The 15313-nt window shown below is 40.1% G+C and overlaps 1 protein-coding gene across 1 annotated transcript in view; it reads left to right on the top strand.

Annotated features, from left to right (window-relative positions):
• Positions 1-15313, top strand: part of cbl (Cbl proto-oncogene, E3 ubiquitin protein ligase) — a 54574-nt gene that overhangs the window by 25392 nt on the left and 13869 nt on the right. The window contains exons 3-8 of the mRNA XM_012868059.3: positions 3118-3264; positions 4515-4671; positions 8189-8310; positions 12137-12274; positions 12959-13046; positions 13763-13894. Of these exons, the coding sequence (XP_012723513.2) occupies positions 3118-3264; positions 4515-4671; positions 8189-8310; positions 12137-12274; positions 12959-13046; positions 13763-13894 (784 nt within the window). The remainder of the gene's footprint in view (positions 1-3117; positions 3265-4514; positions 4672-8188; positions 8311-12136; positions 12275-12958; positions 13047-13762; positions 13895-15313) is intronic.

The following is a 15313-nucleotide window of genomic DNA, read 5'->3' as shown; positions in this document are numbered from 1 at the left end:
GTTGCATGTCCCAGTAAGTGTTGTCAGGAAAACCTTCAGGTTTCAGTTAGGAAGATGAAGAGGAACTTCCTGTTTCAGCGGGACAACACCTAAAGCCGGGCGTACACTGTACGAGTTTTTCAGTCGTGGTACTTATATACATCTCAAACTGTGCGAGGGAACCGCGGGGTTTAAAAGTTCACCGCTCACGATCTGTGTGGCGCGACGCTCGGACGAGACCGGACTGCTCACACTGTACGTCTTGTCCCCTCTGGGACCGCTCGCTGTGGTGGCAGAGGCAGGCGAGCGACGGTAGGTGACAGGGACCCAGAGCAGGGGTTCGAGCCCAGCTCTGGCGAGGCCCGCAGGAAGCACCGGGCGTCAGGGGAACGGAGGGGAGAGAGAGGAGAGACGAGACGCATCGGTGGCCGCGCGGCACGGCAGGTCGCCCCCCCCCCCCCCCGCGAGCGGAGGAGTGCCGAAACAGGCGGCGGACCGCGGAGGAGTGCCGAAACAGGCGGCCAGCGCGTTGCCGCCCTCCCCAACGCCCCCGCGAGCGGGCCGGGCGGAGGTCGCTTCAGGGATGCCCGCTTCCCTCCCTCCGCTGGCGGGGACGGAGAGGAGGGGAGGGCGCCCCCTCGTAGCTCTGCTTGAACAGCTGGATGCGCTCACGAAAACCTCACGACAGCCGACTGAATTTCAAACATGTTTGATTTTCACCGATCGTCCGATTCCTGATCGGGAGGTAGTCGTGAGAAGCCAGTCCCCCCTCCTCCCCCCCTCTACGATCAAGCTGAAATTCGGCCGATTCAAAAAATGCCTGCACGACTGAAGAATCGGCCCGAATAGGGCAAAAACTCGTACAGTGTACGCCCGGCTTAAGAGCAAACATCCAGATCAAGAAAAGAATGGCTTTGTCAGAAAAAGTTTTGGAATGGCCCAGCCGGAACCCAGACCTGGGCCAATAAATAATCTGTGGTATGATTTAAAGAGAGCTGCGTGCAGATGTTCTCACAATCTGACAAATCTGGAGCATTTTGGCAAATAAGCAAAAATTACCAAGTCAAGATGTTCTTATTTGCATATAGAGTCATGCTTTTGAGGTTGTAGATAACATCAAAGGGGAAAAATCCCTCTTCTCACGACAAAGACAACCCACCATCGTAGTTGTTCTTGTGGCCTTGCTGTACAAAGATGCTGAGTTTGCCTCTTATAATTAAAAGAGCACGTGACTAACAGGGATGATTCAAATATACCTTGCTTTAATGAATATTGGGGTTTCCCCCAGAAAACTGGCTAAGCCGTAGGTGTCGCTAGGGTGGCCCACTGTGTTTTTATTTAATTGTGCTACTATAAGACATTATTGAAAATACTTAAACACCAACTAGAGTCTTAACAAAAGACACACTCTTGAAATACTGTTTCAACAAACGCAAATACAAACAAAATAAATATCAGTTGTTGGCACTTAAGTCCAATCCCAATTAAGTAATCATCCAGTGAATCTTAAAACAAGCAATGTGATGCTGGTCACGTTTAAAAGTGAAATAAATAAACACAAATAAAGTACCACCAAGGAATCAATAAAATGATCCCTTCAAGGCCAAGAAATAAAAAAAAACAGGGAACTTAAGAGGAGGTATGCCACAGTGTACCATTTTGACCTCTTCTACTATTTCTGTCAAAGGCTGCATTGTTGGATCATTACATGCAGTCCGCCTGGGTTTTTCAAAGAACTGTTCCACAGCCTTCTGGTGGTCTATCTCAGCCACAGAAGGTCCATTTATTTAATTGTATTGTTTACTTTTGCGTGCTGCCATCTTGATGCTAGTGCGATGGTGAAGAGAGGGCGCGAAATGTGCACTTAGCACATCTTGCCTATTAGTCATAAAAGGAACTTCAATGAAGACTCTTGTTTAGATCCTTGTGTTGCCCAGGGGCGCCGGTGGTTGCGACACAACCGGCAAAATATACCAAAGAGCGGCACAATTATAAAACAAAGCGTATCTAATGTTGATTGTCGAATTTGATAACTTTACTGACAACATAGAATTAGCTTGCATGATATTAATATTTTCATATTGCCATATACAAAATATGCTTAACATACTTGGTCTTGTAGAGCATTCCTCTAAATTTAGGGTCAAGTAAACATTTTAAGTTAAACACGCGAGTTCAGTGTTTACCACCGAGGCTAGCAGAAGGTGGCGCGGATGACATGCAAGCGACCATGCTAACTGGCTCTGCCTCATCTAGCCACAGCTCGGCTAATGTTAATGAAGTCGGCTTGGTGACAGTGCAGTCCCCTTGGAGGCAGGTAAACGAGCTGCCTCCTCCACTACTCCTCCGACTTCAGAAAAAGAAAGTGCCCAATGTTTATTGACGCTTTCTCCATGACATGTCGCGTTATTCGCAAAAGTTGTCGTTACTGACCCAATCTGAGTCCTGGTCGCACCATCTGAAAAACAAACTTGTGTGGTTGTTGGAAGAAAACAGCCATCTTTATAAAGCTGTCAGTGGAACATTATTGAACTGAGATAGCTGCTACAACTGTGTTAATTTCTTTTTACCGACAGTCAGCCAAACGCCATCAGTAGGACCTTTTGGTTTTGAGCCAACAAATGGCAAACATTTATAGGAAATTCAATTCAGCAGGTTCTCAGTTTCTTTGTATCTGAATTATTTTCTTTCTTTTCTTTTTTTCTGGAAATATTGAGAAGTTCTCAGTTGAGTCACATCGTGGCCTGAAAAAGTATTCGTCCACTTCTAATAATTTCTTCTGTTTTTGTCCGAATGTAAAAATCAGACATAGATGGCGTGAATAAACACAAAATTTCGTTTTAAAACACAACATATCTCACTGACTTTCTCATCAGTCTCTTTAAATCAAGGCATGATGTGTTACTCTTTTAGAGGTTCTAGCTTCTAATTAAATGATTTCTTTCTTCAACAGGCCTCAGTGTGACTGATGGAAAATTCACCACAAAAAAAAAAAACGGTGGTTATTTACAGTTAATTGTAATGGTGTGTAAATGCTTTCTGTTTTTTACAGTGTGATGATACTTAAGAGCATGCTCCTGGAGTTGGTAAGGATCTTGTATTCAGTATGCTAAAGGGTAAATTTTATGACCCTTGCAGGCGGAACCTGACCAAGCTGTCGTTGATCTTCAGTCACATGCTAGCGGAGCTGAAAGCCATCTTCCCCAATGGCTTGTTTCAGGGTGACAACTTCCGCATAACCAAAGCTGATGCTGCAGAGTTCTGGAGGCGCGCCTTCGGGGACAAGTAAGCATGATTATGTTTGTCTTTTCCGTGTAGACTACCATACTATAGGGATGGGCCATATGGACCTCACTCCCATTTATTGCAGTAATAAAGTTATACAATTCTGGGAATTCAACGTACTCTTACTGCATTCAGCCTAAATCCTCACAAACCAAAATATTGTTATGGGAAATATGTTCCCACAAGCAGATATGTTACATCATAAACATTGCATTAAGGAGAAGTGGGAAAATGGTTATCAGAGAATAAAGAACGACTTCAGACTTACAGTCAGTTTTTGCAAACCAGCTCAGCCGGTTTGAGGTAATTATCGCAGTATGACAACTTATATTGTAGCTAAACTGTTTTGCTCAACCTTGCTTTAAGTTGCCTGTCTCCAATCTGGTTGTTTAGAAAGAGGGTGACTCTAGACGTTTTTAAAAAGAGGAAGGCACAACAGACCCCGGCCTTAAAATTTGCACCTATTAATTGAATGAGACAGGTTTTATAACAGGACATTTTTAGCAAATGTTCAGTGTAACCATGTGAATTTCAATAATTCAGTTAGTGTTCACACCTGTCTTACCATGTAACGTTATTTAGTCCTTCCTCTATTGAAACAGTAGTTTAGTTTATCAAGAATGAACCGGGCAGGTTGTCTTGTATAAACTGGTGGATCCTGGTCAGCGAGATTAATTCAGTTCATTTCAGTAAACTTATACAGCACTAATTCACAACCTATAACTTAGGTCGTTTTCACACCTGATAGTCCAGTAGACCAAATTGCACATGTTCAGTTGGTGCGGTTAGCTTTCACACTGCACATTGTCAAATGAACCAAACCTTTTGGCCAACCTGTTCAACCCCTCGTCCCGTGGTGATGCTGCACTAAGAATCACAGAAGGAAAGAGGTTTGTTCCACAGAACAGCACAACCTCCAGATTTAAGACGTGTTATTGCCGTTTTGTCTTTGGCAAGCGTGCCAGACAAGGTAAATTCAACATGGGGCTCAGCATGAGCATAGAACAAGGCAGAGGACCACAGAGATTGTTATATTTCACACAAGGTCGGTAAGATGGCTCCGTATGAGGCGGCGGCGAGCAAGTATGGGCCACAAGCTTTACTGAACTGCTGTTAATGAAGCCGTTTGCTCAGAAAATGGCAACTTTCTACTCTGTGCTAGAGATTTTACCTGATGACTGTAAACAGCTTTTTTTTTTTTTAAAGCTTTCAATAGAGTTTAATATTTGATTTGATGCCTTGTGTTCCAGAACCATTGTGCCTTGGAAGGTGTTCCGTCAATCTCTCCACGAGTTTCATAACATCAGCTCCGGCCTGGAGGCCATGGCCCTCAAATCCACCATAGACCTCACCTGCAACGACTATATCTCGGTGTTTGAGTTCGACATCTTCACCCGGTTATTCCAGGTAGAAACGCCACACAAACACATTTCATTTGATTTATCATTTCCTCGTTAAAGACGAGACACAAACGAGAGCGGCAGAGAAGTCAAACAAAGACGCAACAATTTTAACAGCCGGCATTCAAGCCATACAATTTAAACTTCATTCATGTGGCATTATCTGTTTTCCACTTCTTGTCAGTTCTCTATTGAAATAAAAGAAAGTATAAAAAAAAATACCTACTGTATTGTGACAAAACTCCCTTCAGACTTTGAGTTTCTCTTCTCAACTCTGTTAATCTAGTTAAGTTAATATATAAACGGATCTAAAGCGGCTGCAGCTTACAAACGTGCTGCACATTAACTTTTTTGTCGCACTTACAAGCAGAACAATAAATCTTACTGTTCAAAAATTCTCTAAAGTAATAGATGTACATCATAATATTGGGTTTGTAAACAAATTACTCAAGTTATTAATTTAATTCAGAATTGTCTTTTATCTTCTGTTGCAAAAGTGTTTTTTAATAAACAAAGTTGTTTATTTGGCAGTGCTTTTGTCTTGAGAACATTATTGTTTTTATTTAGTTTTGTATTGTTTTTATTAATTAGGTTTTATAATTTTGTTCCTTTTAAAAAAAAAAAAAAAAAAAAAAAAAAAAAAATCATATCAGAAAAAGGTACCAATAGGGTATTTTCACCTTTTTGTTACAGACAGTAGATGGAGTTCATTGTTTTTGCATGTTTATATTTTGCATGTATGAATTACAGATGCTGAACAGCAGATATTAAGATTCTCTCTTCGGTATTAAATGAATTTATGGTACCGAGAAGAGCCAAATATTAGGAAACATAGTTAGAAAAGGTCCTAGTGTTTAGCAATTTTTAGCTTTCTAAGTTGCACAAGCTTTTTGCAAGTCTTTTTGTGTCTGAAACTTCTTCTATGCTGCAGGGTCATTTATTCCCTGGGTGACATTATTCCTTGGAACTTGTGTGCGTGGCTCCGGCAGGCTTAATGAAGCCTAAACAGATTACAGACATTTCCTCCCCCAAACGACAAAGTACTCCTACTAATATTCTCAAACTCAAAGAGGAAGTAACTCTGAGACCATTTTTAAGGGCTGCGCTTGATATGCTGCTGTGTAAAAGTGTAATATTATTATTATTACACATTAATGTAGAGTCACCTAAAAGCTTATACAGGAAAAACAAACTGAAAATGAAATGTATAGCTGGTTATGAAAGTTGATTATTTTGAGCATGGAAGTCTGTAATTAGGTTAGTATGAGGCCTAAAAGTAGAAATGAGGCTCGCTCTCTATAACTGAGAAAGGCAGTTTAAACTTGTCACTTCCTTTGTGGGATATATCTGTCCAAACTAGTCAAACATGGCTGTAGCTTGTGCAGTCTTACAGTGATGAGGTTTAATAGTGAAATTTCTCACTGGTGAAGCTTTGTCAAAAAGTGGTGAAATCGTTGAGAAGATGGGGGAAGATTGTTCCAGTCATAAATAGACGTTTTCGTTGTAGATTGGCAGAATCCAAATGTGTAGAAATAGATTTATAAGCCTTCACAGTTTAATTTGCAGAGGAAATTACCTTTCTAATGTCAGCGCTGATGCCTTTTTCTGCCTCGTACACTGCCAAAAAAAAATTCACATCAGATCTCAATTGGGAAAAATATCATCCTGGATATATATATATATATATATATATATATATATATATATATATATATATATATATATATATATATATATATATATATATATATATATATATATATATATGGGAAAGGATGCCACATTCTTTGAGGAAAATGAAAGTTATCAACCCACAGAGGGCTTAATCTAAAGTCAGAGGGAAAGTGAAACTGAAAAACTGATGCAGCAGGCTGGTCCAATTTGCTAAAATGTCATTACATTAACTCAAAATGCTGCTCAGTAGTTTGTGTGGGCCCCGCATGCTTGTATGCATGCTTGAAAACTTTAAAGAAGACTGTTTTTTTCCCAGCTCTGCTCAGGACGATACGTAGCATCATCATGGGAATGCATGTCCTATCGTTTCTTTAGTGTTAATAATGCATTGCAAATCTTTTTTCATAGATAGAATAATTCTAACGCAAAGAGCTTCAATATATTTTTTCCAAGTAAGAGTTTTTGTTTTTTATTGCTTTTGTGGATTATTTTTCAGTCCACAAAGTCAAAATGTGCCTTAATACACATTACAGCCTCAAACATGCATATACCTCCACTGATTTGTGGACAAATGTCCCTGTGTTTTTTTTTTTTTTAACGACGTTTAACAATGGTGAACATATGACTTAATTCTAGATGGACATTTTAACCATTTGGGATAATTAGTGGAGTTTATTTAAATAAGTTGGTTTCCTGGCACAGACCCAGCTTTATAGTACTTGAAATTTTACTGGGACTGAGAGCGGTCAGTCGGGAAGGTCGTTCCAAAATATTCCTTCATTTATCAGAACTAGCCATTCTGTCGTAGTTTAGACCATTTGATCTACACCGTCACCTTCATATAAAAGTTTACTTTTCATGGTTTTCAAGAACAACTTAGGAGCCACCAAGGTTCAAACCAAAAATAAAATGGTAACTATTGGAAGACCTGTGTCCCTGCTATTAAGAAGAAAGTTTAACATCAAGATAGACAAAGGATTTGAACCAATGAAGATGCCTTGGCTCCAAAATTAACTCCTTCAAGCACAACTAGAATTTGCAGATGCCCAAGTTAAGTTCAGATAAGACAAAAATCAAGCTATATGGCCACAACAGCAGGAAGTATGTCTGAAGGAGTCAGGGTGAGGCTTCAAGAACATTTCAAATGTTAAGCATGGTGTTACAGGTCTGTTTGACTGGCAGGGGTACTGGTGCATTGCAATAAGTGGATTAAAAAAACTATAATAAGTTCTTCAGTTTAAATCAGCAGTTAATTTAAGGTTGGGATCCAGCAGGACTAAAAACCCAGACATGAATAAAAACTGGATTCAAACAGGATAAAGCACATTTTCCATCCAAATATAACAGATGTGTATGTATACATCTGAGCCTGAATGTATAACTTTAATCATGTCTGGTTAGAGAAAATACACAGTAAGTTTAAACTTTTGTTTTTAGCTTAATAATCTTGTATAATCATTTCACCCTGAAAAGGAACCATTTAAATCCATAAAAGGCCTAAATTGATCTGACATTGATACCAATAATGAGTACATAATCTCTGATCAGAACTGTGAATAGTTTGGATTTTTGAACAGAATGGAAAGTGTCATTCTCTGGCCTCACATTGCGACAGTGAAAATATGCACATGTATCTACCATTAATCACCAACTGAGACCGACTGAATCATCCTGTAAATTTCGCTGATGTTCACTCAGTTGTTTAAACACGATTTGTAAATGTTGCAGTATACAGTATTTCTCTTCACTCAGTTTTTGCTCTCAGTACCGTGTCCATTCACTGACACATCATGACTCACTGTGCCTTTCTCTCATGCCTGTTCTCTGTGTGTGTGTCTGTGCGGGGGTAGCCTTGGTCATCCCTGCTGCGAAACTGGAACAGCTTGGCTGTTACTCACCCAGGGTACATGGCCTTCCTCACATACGATGAGGTCAAAGCTCGGCTGCAGAAATTCATCCACAAGCCTGGCAGGTGAGAAGCAATCAGAACACAGAAATATCTACGCTTTCCAAAAGTCATGGAACATTTCCCGTGTTGGCTTTCGTTTCTTCAGTTGCACCATAATGTTCATGTGGTTTGTTTTTTTTATGTTTTTAATACAACTGATGGAATGGGCCATGCTTGTTTAGTATCAAAGATTGAATCCTGGCAAGGCAAGGCAAATTTATTTATATAGCACAATTCAGTATAGAGACAATGCAAAGTGCTTTACATGATTAAAATATAGGAAAATAAAACAGAATAAAAGCAAGTAGGAGGAAAATGTAGAAACAAAATAGAACATTAAAAACAGTTAGACTAAAAAAGTTGAACTAATGATGTTTCAGTAGAACAGTTTAACTAGAACAGTCAAAGGCAATCCTAAACAGATGTGTTTTTAATCTTGATTTAAAGGAACTCAGGCTTTCAGCACTTTTACAGTTTTCTGGAAGTTTGTTCCAGATAAGTGGAGCATAGGAACTGAATGCTGCTTCTCCATGTTTGGTTCTGGTTCTAGGTATGCAGAGAAGGCTGGAGCCAGAAGACCTGAGTGGTCTGGAGGGTTGATACACTGATAACAAGTCTGTGATGTATTTAGGTGCTAAGCCATTCAGGGATTTATAAACTAACAGAAGTATTTTAAAGTCTATTCTCTGAGATACAGGGAGCCAGTGTAAGGACTTTAGAACTGGGGTGATGTGCTCTACTTTCTTAGTCTTAGTGAGGACGCGGGCAGCAGCGTTCTGGATCAGCTGCAGCTGTCTGATCCACTTTTTAGGCAGACCTGTGAAAACACCGTTGCGATAATCAATTCTACTAAAAATGAATGCATTGATTGGTTTTTCCAGATCCTACTGAGACATCAGTCCTTTGGATTCTTATGCCATGTATGCTGTAGTTTGTGTGGGCGCGTGTGGGGAGCTGAGTCCAAAGAGCCTAGGGCGGCGTGGCACTGGTACCTTACATCAATGGGCTGATTGTGCATTTTGGAGTTGATGTCACTCTTCAGCCCTGGCCTGCTTAAGGCCGGATCAACAGCAGAGCGCTTAATGGTTGATGTAAAAGCAGCTTTTTAACACTGATCTATAGCTTCCTAAATGTTTTGTACTCCCCCCCCCCTTCTTTTTTTAAACTCGGGTGTTGAACTTGGTTGCTAATCTGTTATTACCCTGTTATTTAGATGTTGGTGGAGATAATCCCAATTTAACCCCCGGCCCTTTTTACAAGCTAAAACATTTCAAGCTTACTGACTCAGCTGAAGCTCCTCTTTCACTTTATTTTATTGTTAGATTTCCTGTTTCTGTTTTCGTGTCACTGTTTCTATATAGTTTCTTACTGTTAAAAACGTTTAAACAAAGTGTAGCAGAGAATAGCCAAGACCCCCTTTTCCTCAGCATTAATCACATTTTATAATGTTTGGTTTATATAAAATGAACTTGAAATAAATATTTTTGCCACAGGGGATGCTCTCTCCAGAGAACATTGCGATCCATCTCTAGGGAACGATCCACTGAAAACAGGATTATTCTCCCCGTTTCTATTAACATCTACATGATGTTTTAATTACGATCTTTGTACACGAAACACTAGTAGAAACGTTAAAAGCTGTGTAATTTCCCTGCCACGCCACTAGTTGGCAGCGTGTTCTTTGAAACTCTAAAACATATGCTTACCTACAAACAATCGTAGGCTGTTTCAGTGGAAATGTGTCATTGTGTCTGTACATGAACAGTACAGACAACTAAACTTCTTAGTTCTCAACAAAAAACGTTGTGAGCACAGGGGCCTGTAAATTAATCTTGTTTCTGCGCTAGCTGATGTCATCACATTAAATCTAGAGCTTTTTTGTTACTTTAAACAGGCCATGTTATTGGGTTCATTTTAACTATGTTGAATTGAACAATACTTTTTAATTTGGACTGTTGTGCATTTTACCTGGACAACAAACAAATCTGTTTTTAAAGGGAAAATAATGAGTTAACTAGCTGCTGTAACCTGGTTGCATAAGTGTGCACACCATTCAAGGAATTCCTTGTTGAACCGTCTTTTGATTCAGTTTAAGCATTTAGTCTTCTTTAGTAGTTCTCTATCAGCATTATACATCTTGACTTTGAAAATACTGCAGAAATTATCCTAATCTTACAGATCCAAGGCATCTATTTCTCCAGAGCGTATTAGTTGTTTAGCTAACCTCTCTGGTAATCTGTTGGATTTTGTTTCTGACTCTGGCAGAGCCAACACTTAAAACTTTCCTGTCATTAAGTTAATTTAAATATAGAGAAATGAAATTGCTTTGTGTTTAGCTTAGAGATTTTCAGGTTTTAGTGGGATACTGGCCTGTTTTTCATTATTTCATCCACCTAGACAAAAGCCTTGAATTAACCTAAAGTATTAAGCTTTATGGTTGCAGTGAAACACTCTTAGTGAAGGAATGGTGCTCATTTGGAAATACACAATGTTTCTGTGCCCAAATTATGTTTTGAAATTATGGCTGAAATATTCTACTAGAGTAGCATATTTTAATCATGAAGGTTTCAGATATCTTAGTCTGGTTTGGATGTTTTCCTTGAAAGACTTATGGCGAATACAAGAGATTGCTGTCACATGTAGAACAAGATGTACTAACCTAAAATTCCTGCAGTGCCTTAACTGTTCCTGTCAGGCTCTTATCAATCTTCCCTTTATTTCTTGTCTTTTAATTATCAACTATGGAGAAACATCCAGATTTAGTTTAGTCAATATTTTTTTCCTTGTTCTCCAGGTATTAATGAAGGCCTTTACTGTATCGTAGCGTAAATGTAATGCTTTTGACATCTCAACATTGTTTTGGTTCTACTTTAATCGGTGGCTTTAGCTAAAGGATAAAATAGTCAAAAAAAATCCAGTTAGGATTGTTCAGCTTTAATTCAAGTTGATTAGCTTCTCTTTAATCGATAGCAGGTGTGCAGCGGCAAAGGACGATGCTGAAATTAATCAAAAGATAAGTGTGTGCAACATACTGGTTATTGTTGTTTGTTTGTTTTTTCCCCTTAGTAAAATAGTTTTTACTGTTCATTTCTACAAGATATTTGTTAGATACGTGGAAAAAAATATTTAAACTGATTTAACAAATTGTCCTTCATCACAGAAACCTGGCATTTTAACAGGATTGTGCACGCTTTCACTAGCCGCTGGACTAAAAGTCCTCCATAAAATGTTAGTGAGGTTCACTGAAAGAAAATGTGTGTTTTTAAAAAAAAAAAAGTCAGTAATTTCTCTAAATTTATTGACTTGACGCTACATTGCGTTTTTCTCAGTTTAGATTCAAGTCTGTGTGATTCTTCGACTAGTGCAGTTTTGTTGGTTACCTCTGCATCTCAGAGTTTACTGTTCGCCCATGTTTCTGCGTATTTTCTTCACTAATCCGCGGTATTTTTCACAGATTTTGGTTTTGTTTCTGTTTCTTTGCCGGCTGGTTGTTAATGCAGAGACAGCCAGCTTATGGGTCCTTTCAATAAAGGCAGCGAGTAACGAGCTAGGAAACCCGCACTACATTAAAAAGGATTACCACCAATGTGAGAGAACGTGCAGTTGAACAAAAAAAAAAAATAAATCTAACTTTTACCACAGATCTGGATCTCGACCACAATCCACAAATTGCTGTAATCAGTAGATTGACTTTTAAAGCTTTTCAGATTTTAGTTTCTTGAAGGTCATAAAAGCTGGGGTTACTTAAACATTCATGTTTACCCATATTACTGGTCTTCAGTTTCTAAGACTTGATCTTTTTTTTAGGTGACTTGATACACTTTTAACAGATCTGCTCATCTCTCCCCAGTTATATCTTCCGACTGAGCTGCACTCGACTGGGCCAGTGGGCCATCGGCTACGTGACAGCCGACGGGAATATTCTCCAAACCATCCCCCATAATAAACCCCTCTTCCAGGCCCTAATAGATGGTTTCAGAGAAGGCTTGTAAGTTCCCTTTTTGTTTGACTAATGTATATCTGTAGTGGTTTTTCATCTGTTTCTGAGCTTTGTCTGTATTCAGTTTGTGCTCTACAGATATTTTCTTGTTTTTTTGTTCTGTTCTTCTAAGTGTGCTTGTCTGTGTGAACTTGGTTACCCCCTTTCTCTGGATCCTTCAACTGAATGTGCTTCTCTGCTTCAAATGAAAGCATGTATATTATCTAAGCCCCCCCACCCCAACCACACTGTTATAACCAGAGCAGAACCATTGATTTCTACTGCGGACCTCAGTCAGTGGTTTACCCGGCTGGCTTGAAGCTCGTCTTTTCCTGCCAGTGGTGATTCCTGTGTTTTAATGAAGACTGTGTTTGGCCTGTCCCAACCTGTAATCAAACGCTGATTTGAACTAGGAAAGCCCGTGAAGTGTACGGCCCCGTGTCTACAAAACATTTATCAGATGGTAATTACAGCGTCCGACCCATTTGTAAAATTGTCGTGTACTGTACATGCATCGGCTCGAAACGGGAGCACAAGAACTCGACAGCTGTTTTTATCTGCACAGCTTGTTGGGTGCACAAGCGCTGTAATCACTCTAATAACAATGATTACTGTTAAATGAAACCGCACGTGGGTTTAACCAGAGGTTTTTGTGTGGGTACGTTTTCATTTTGTTTCCTGCTGTATCTCCAGCTATCTGTTTCCTGACGGCCGGACTCAAAACCCCGACCTGACGGGACTGTGTGAACCTTCACCTCAAGACCACATTAAAGTCACACAGGTCAGAGCAATGCATCTACCAGACACTGCACCAAGGATACTTGCTTGTTAAATTCTACTTTCTCTCACTGTATTGAAAATATAACTTTTTTTTTCCCCCACACTACTTTGACAAAGTACCAGAGTGAATCATTTATTTATGTAATAATTTAAATAAAACTAATAAATTGGGTAAAATGAATGTCAATAATGAAATTAATACAGGAGTAAGTATTTGAATGTTAAAATAGAGCCTTTGATTGGTTATAACTTCAGGGCATGCTGCAACACAAGACTAGAAAATAAATCTATGATTACAAATTGTAATTATTTTTTACATTTTGTTACTTAATTATGTTGTATTTTGATGTTGGGCAATGCATCTGTTTGTTGAATGTATGCACTTCCAGTTTTATTTCTGTATCATTGTGTACAAATGTTTATTTAACAGCTTGTCTTAAATTGAGCCACTTCTGTGTATTTTATTTAATACATGAACTTTTGAGGTCGTGACATTTTCATTGTGAAAGATGCTTCGTTAAAATTGTGTAAAAAGCGCTTTCTGTTAAAGTTCAGCGCCGGTCTGAAACTAGAACCCCGCCACCACTAACCGAACAGTCCTCATCCTCCCAGGCTCTGATCAGAAGGATCTCAGGTGGTGTCACTTCTCTGTAATGTTACCGTCTTCTCATTATGTTTCTGCCCCCCCATCCCCACCCACCCCCACCCCGCCCACAGGAGCAATATGAGCTGTACTGTGAAATGGGCTCCACTTTCCAGCTCTGCAAAATCTGCGCTGAGAATGACAAAGATGTGAAGATTGAGCCCTGTGGTCATCTCATGTGCACCTCCTGCCTCACTGCCTGGCAGGTACGGTTTTGGGTTGGTGGGTTTGTATTCTGTAAGTCATAAATGGGGCTCTAATGTATTCTGGGAAAGTATAGCATTTGAGTATGAATAGTTATGGAAGAAAGAAACTGGTGTTCGACAAAATCTTGCACACTTTTTATTCCTTTTATGTTTTATAATTCATTTGTAGCATTTTAAAAATGTACTTGTTTTTTCATAAATGTATGCGTAATTGTCTTCCTTTACCTTTTGATTCCACTAATTAAAACTTAGGTGTTTGCTCAACTCATTAAATGTTTTGGTTTTTGAGTTACAGACAGAACCCACAGGAAAATGCAGACTGTCAAAAAGAGCTACTTCACAGCTCCTTTTGGCCTCATCTCAACTCTCTTAGACGAGCGTTTTTAGCTGGATCTGATTTATGAAATTATCTGCTGTAGATGCCATACAAGGCATAGGCACTTCTTTATTTTTTTTAGTCTGCATTTGAAAAAAGATGAGGTCCAGATTTGTTTAGTGTTTATAAATACTAAAATAAAGCTGAACTAAGTTTGCTGATGCGGGAAAAGGGGAAATCCACTGCATAATCTGAAGCTAACTTCTGCATTGTGTCATTTCACGATTTGTGCAACATCCAGATACTAGACTTGGTCTTAGAAGAACTTTATTGTCATTTTATATGTACAGAGTGCATACAAAACGAAATTTTGTTGCATACAGCTTAGAAAAATGTAATGAGATTGCAATTGAAATAAGATATTACATTATAGAGTGTAATGAGGATGTTTCTTCCGATGGGCTCACCACCTGTCGGAGGGGCCAAAGGGGTCGGGTGCAATGTGTAACGGGTAGCAGTGGAGGGCGGGGACCTTGGCGTTCCGATCCTCGGCTGCAGAAGCTGGCTCTTGGGACGTGGAATGTCACCTCTCTGGTGGGGAAGGAGCCTGAGCTTGTGCGCGAGGTTGAGAGGTTCCGACTAGAGATAGTCGGACTTACCTCGACGCACCGCTCTGGCTCCGGAACCTGTCTCCTTGAGAGGGGCTGGACATTCTTCCACTCTGGAGTTGCCCATGGTGAGAGGCGCCGAGCTGGGGTTGGCATACTTGTTGCCCCCCATCTCGGTGCCTGCACGTTGGGGTTTTCCCCGGTGAACGAGAGGGTGGCCTCCCTCCGCATCCGTGTGGGGGGACGGGTTCTGACTGTTGTTTGCGCTTATGCGCCAAACAGCAGTTCAGATTACCCACCCTTTTTGGAGTCCTTGGAAGGGGTACTGGAGAGTGCCCCTCCTGGGGACTCCCTCGTTTTGCTGGGGGACTTCAACGCTCACGTGGGCAATGACAGTGGGACCTGGAGGGGCGTGGTTGGGAGGAATGGCCCACCTGATCTGAACTCGAGTGGTGTTTTGTTGTTGGACTTCTGTGCTCGTCATGGATTGTCCAT

Source organism: Fundulus heteroclitus, chromosome 18 (assembly GCF_011125445.2).
Source record: "Fundulus heteroclitus isolate FHET01 chromosome 18, MU-UCD_Fhet_4.1, whole genome shotgun sequence".
Taxonomy (NCBI): Eukaryota; Metazoa; Chordata; class Actinopteri; order Cyprinodontiformes; family Fundulidae; genus Fundulus; species Fundulus heteroclitus.
Note: the sequence above shows the minus strand (reverse complement) of the source record. Positions and strands in the feature narration are given on the sequence as shown.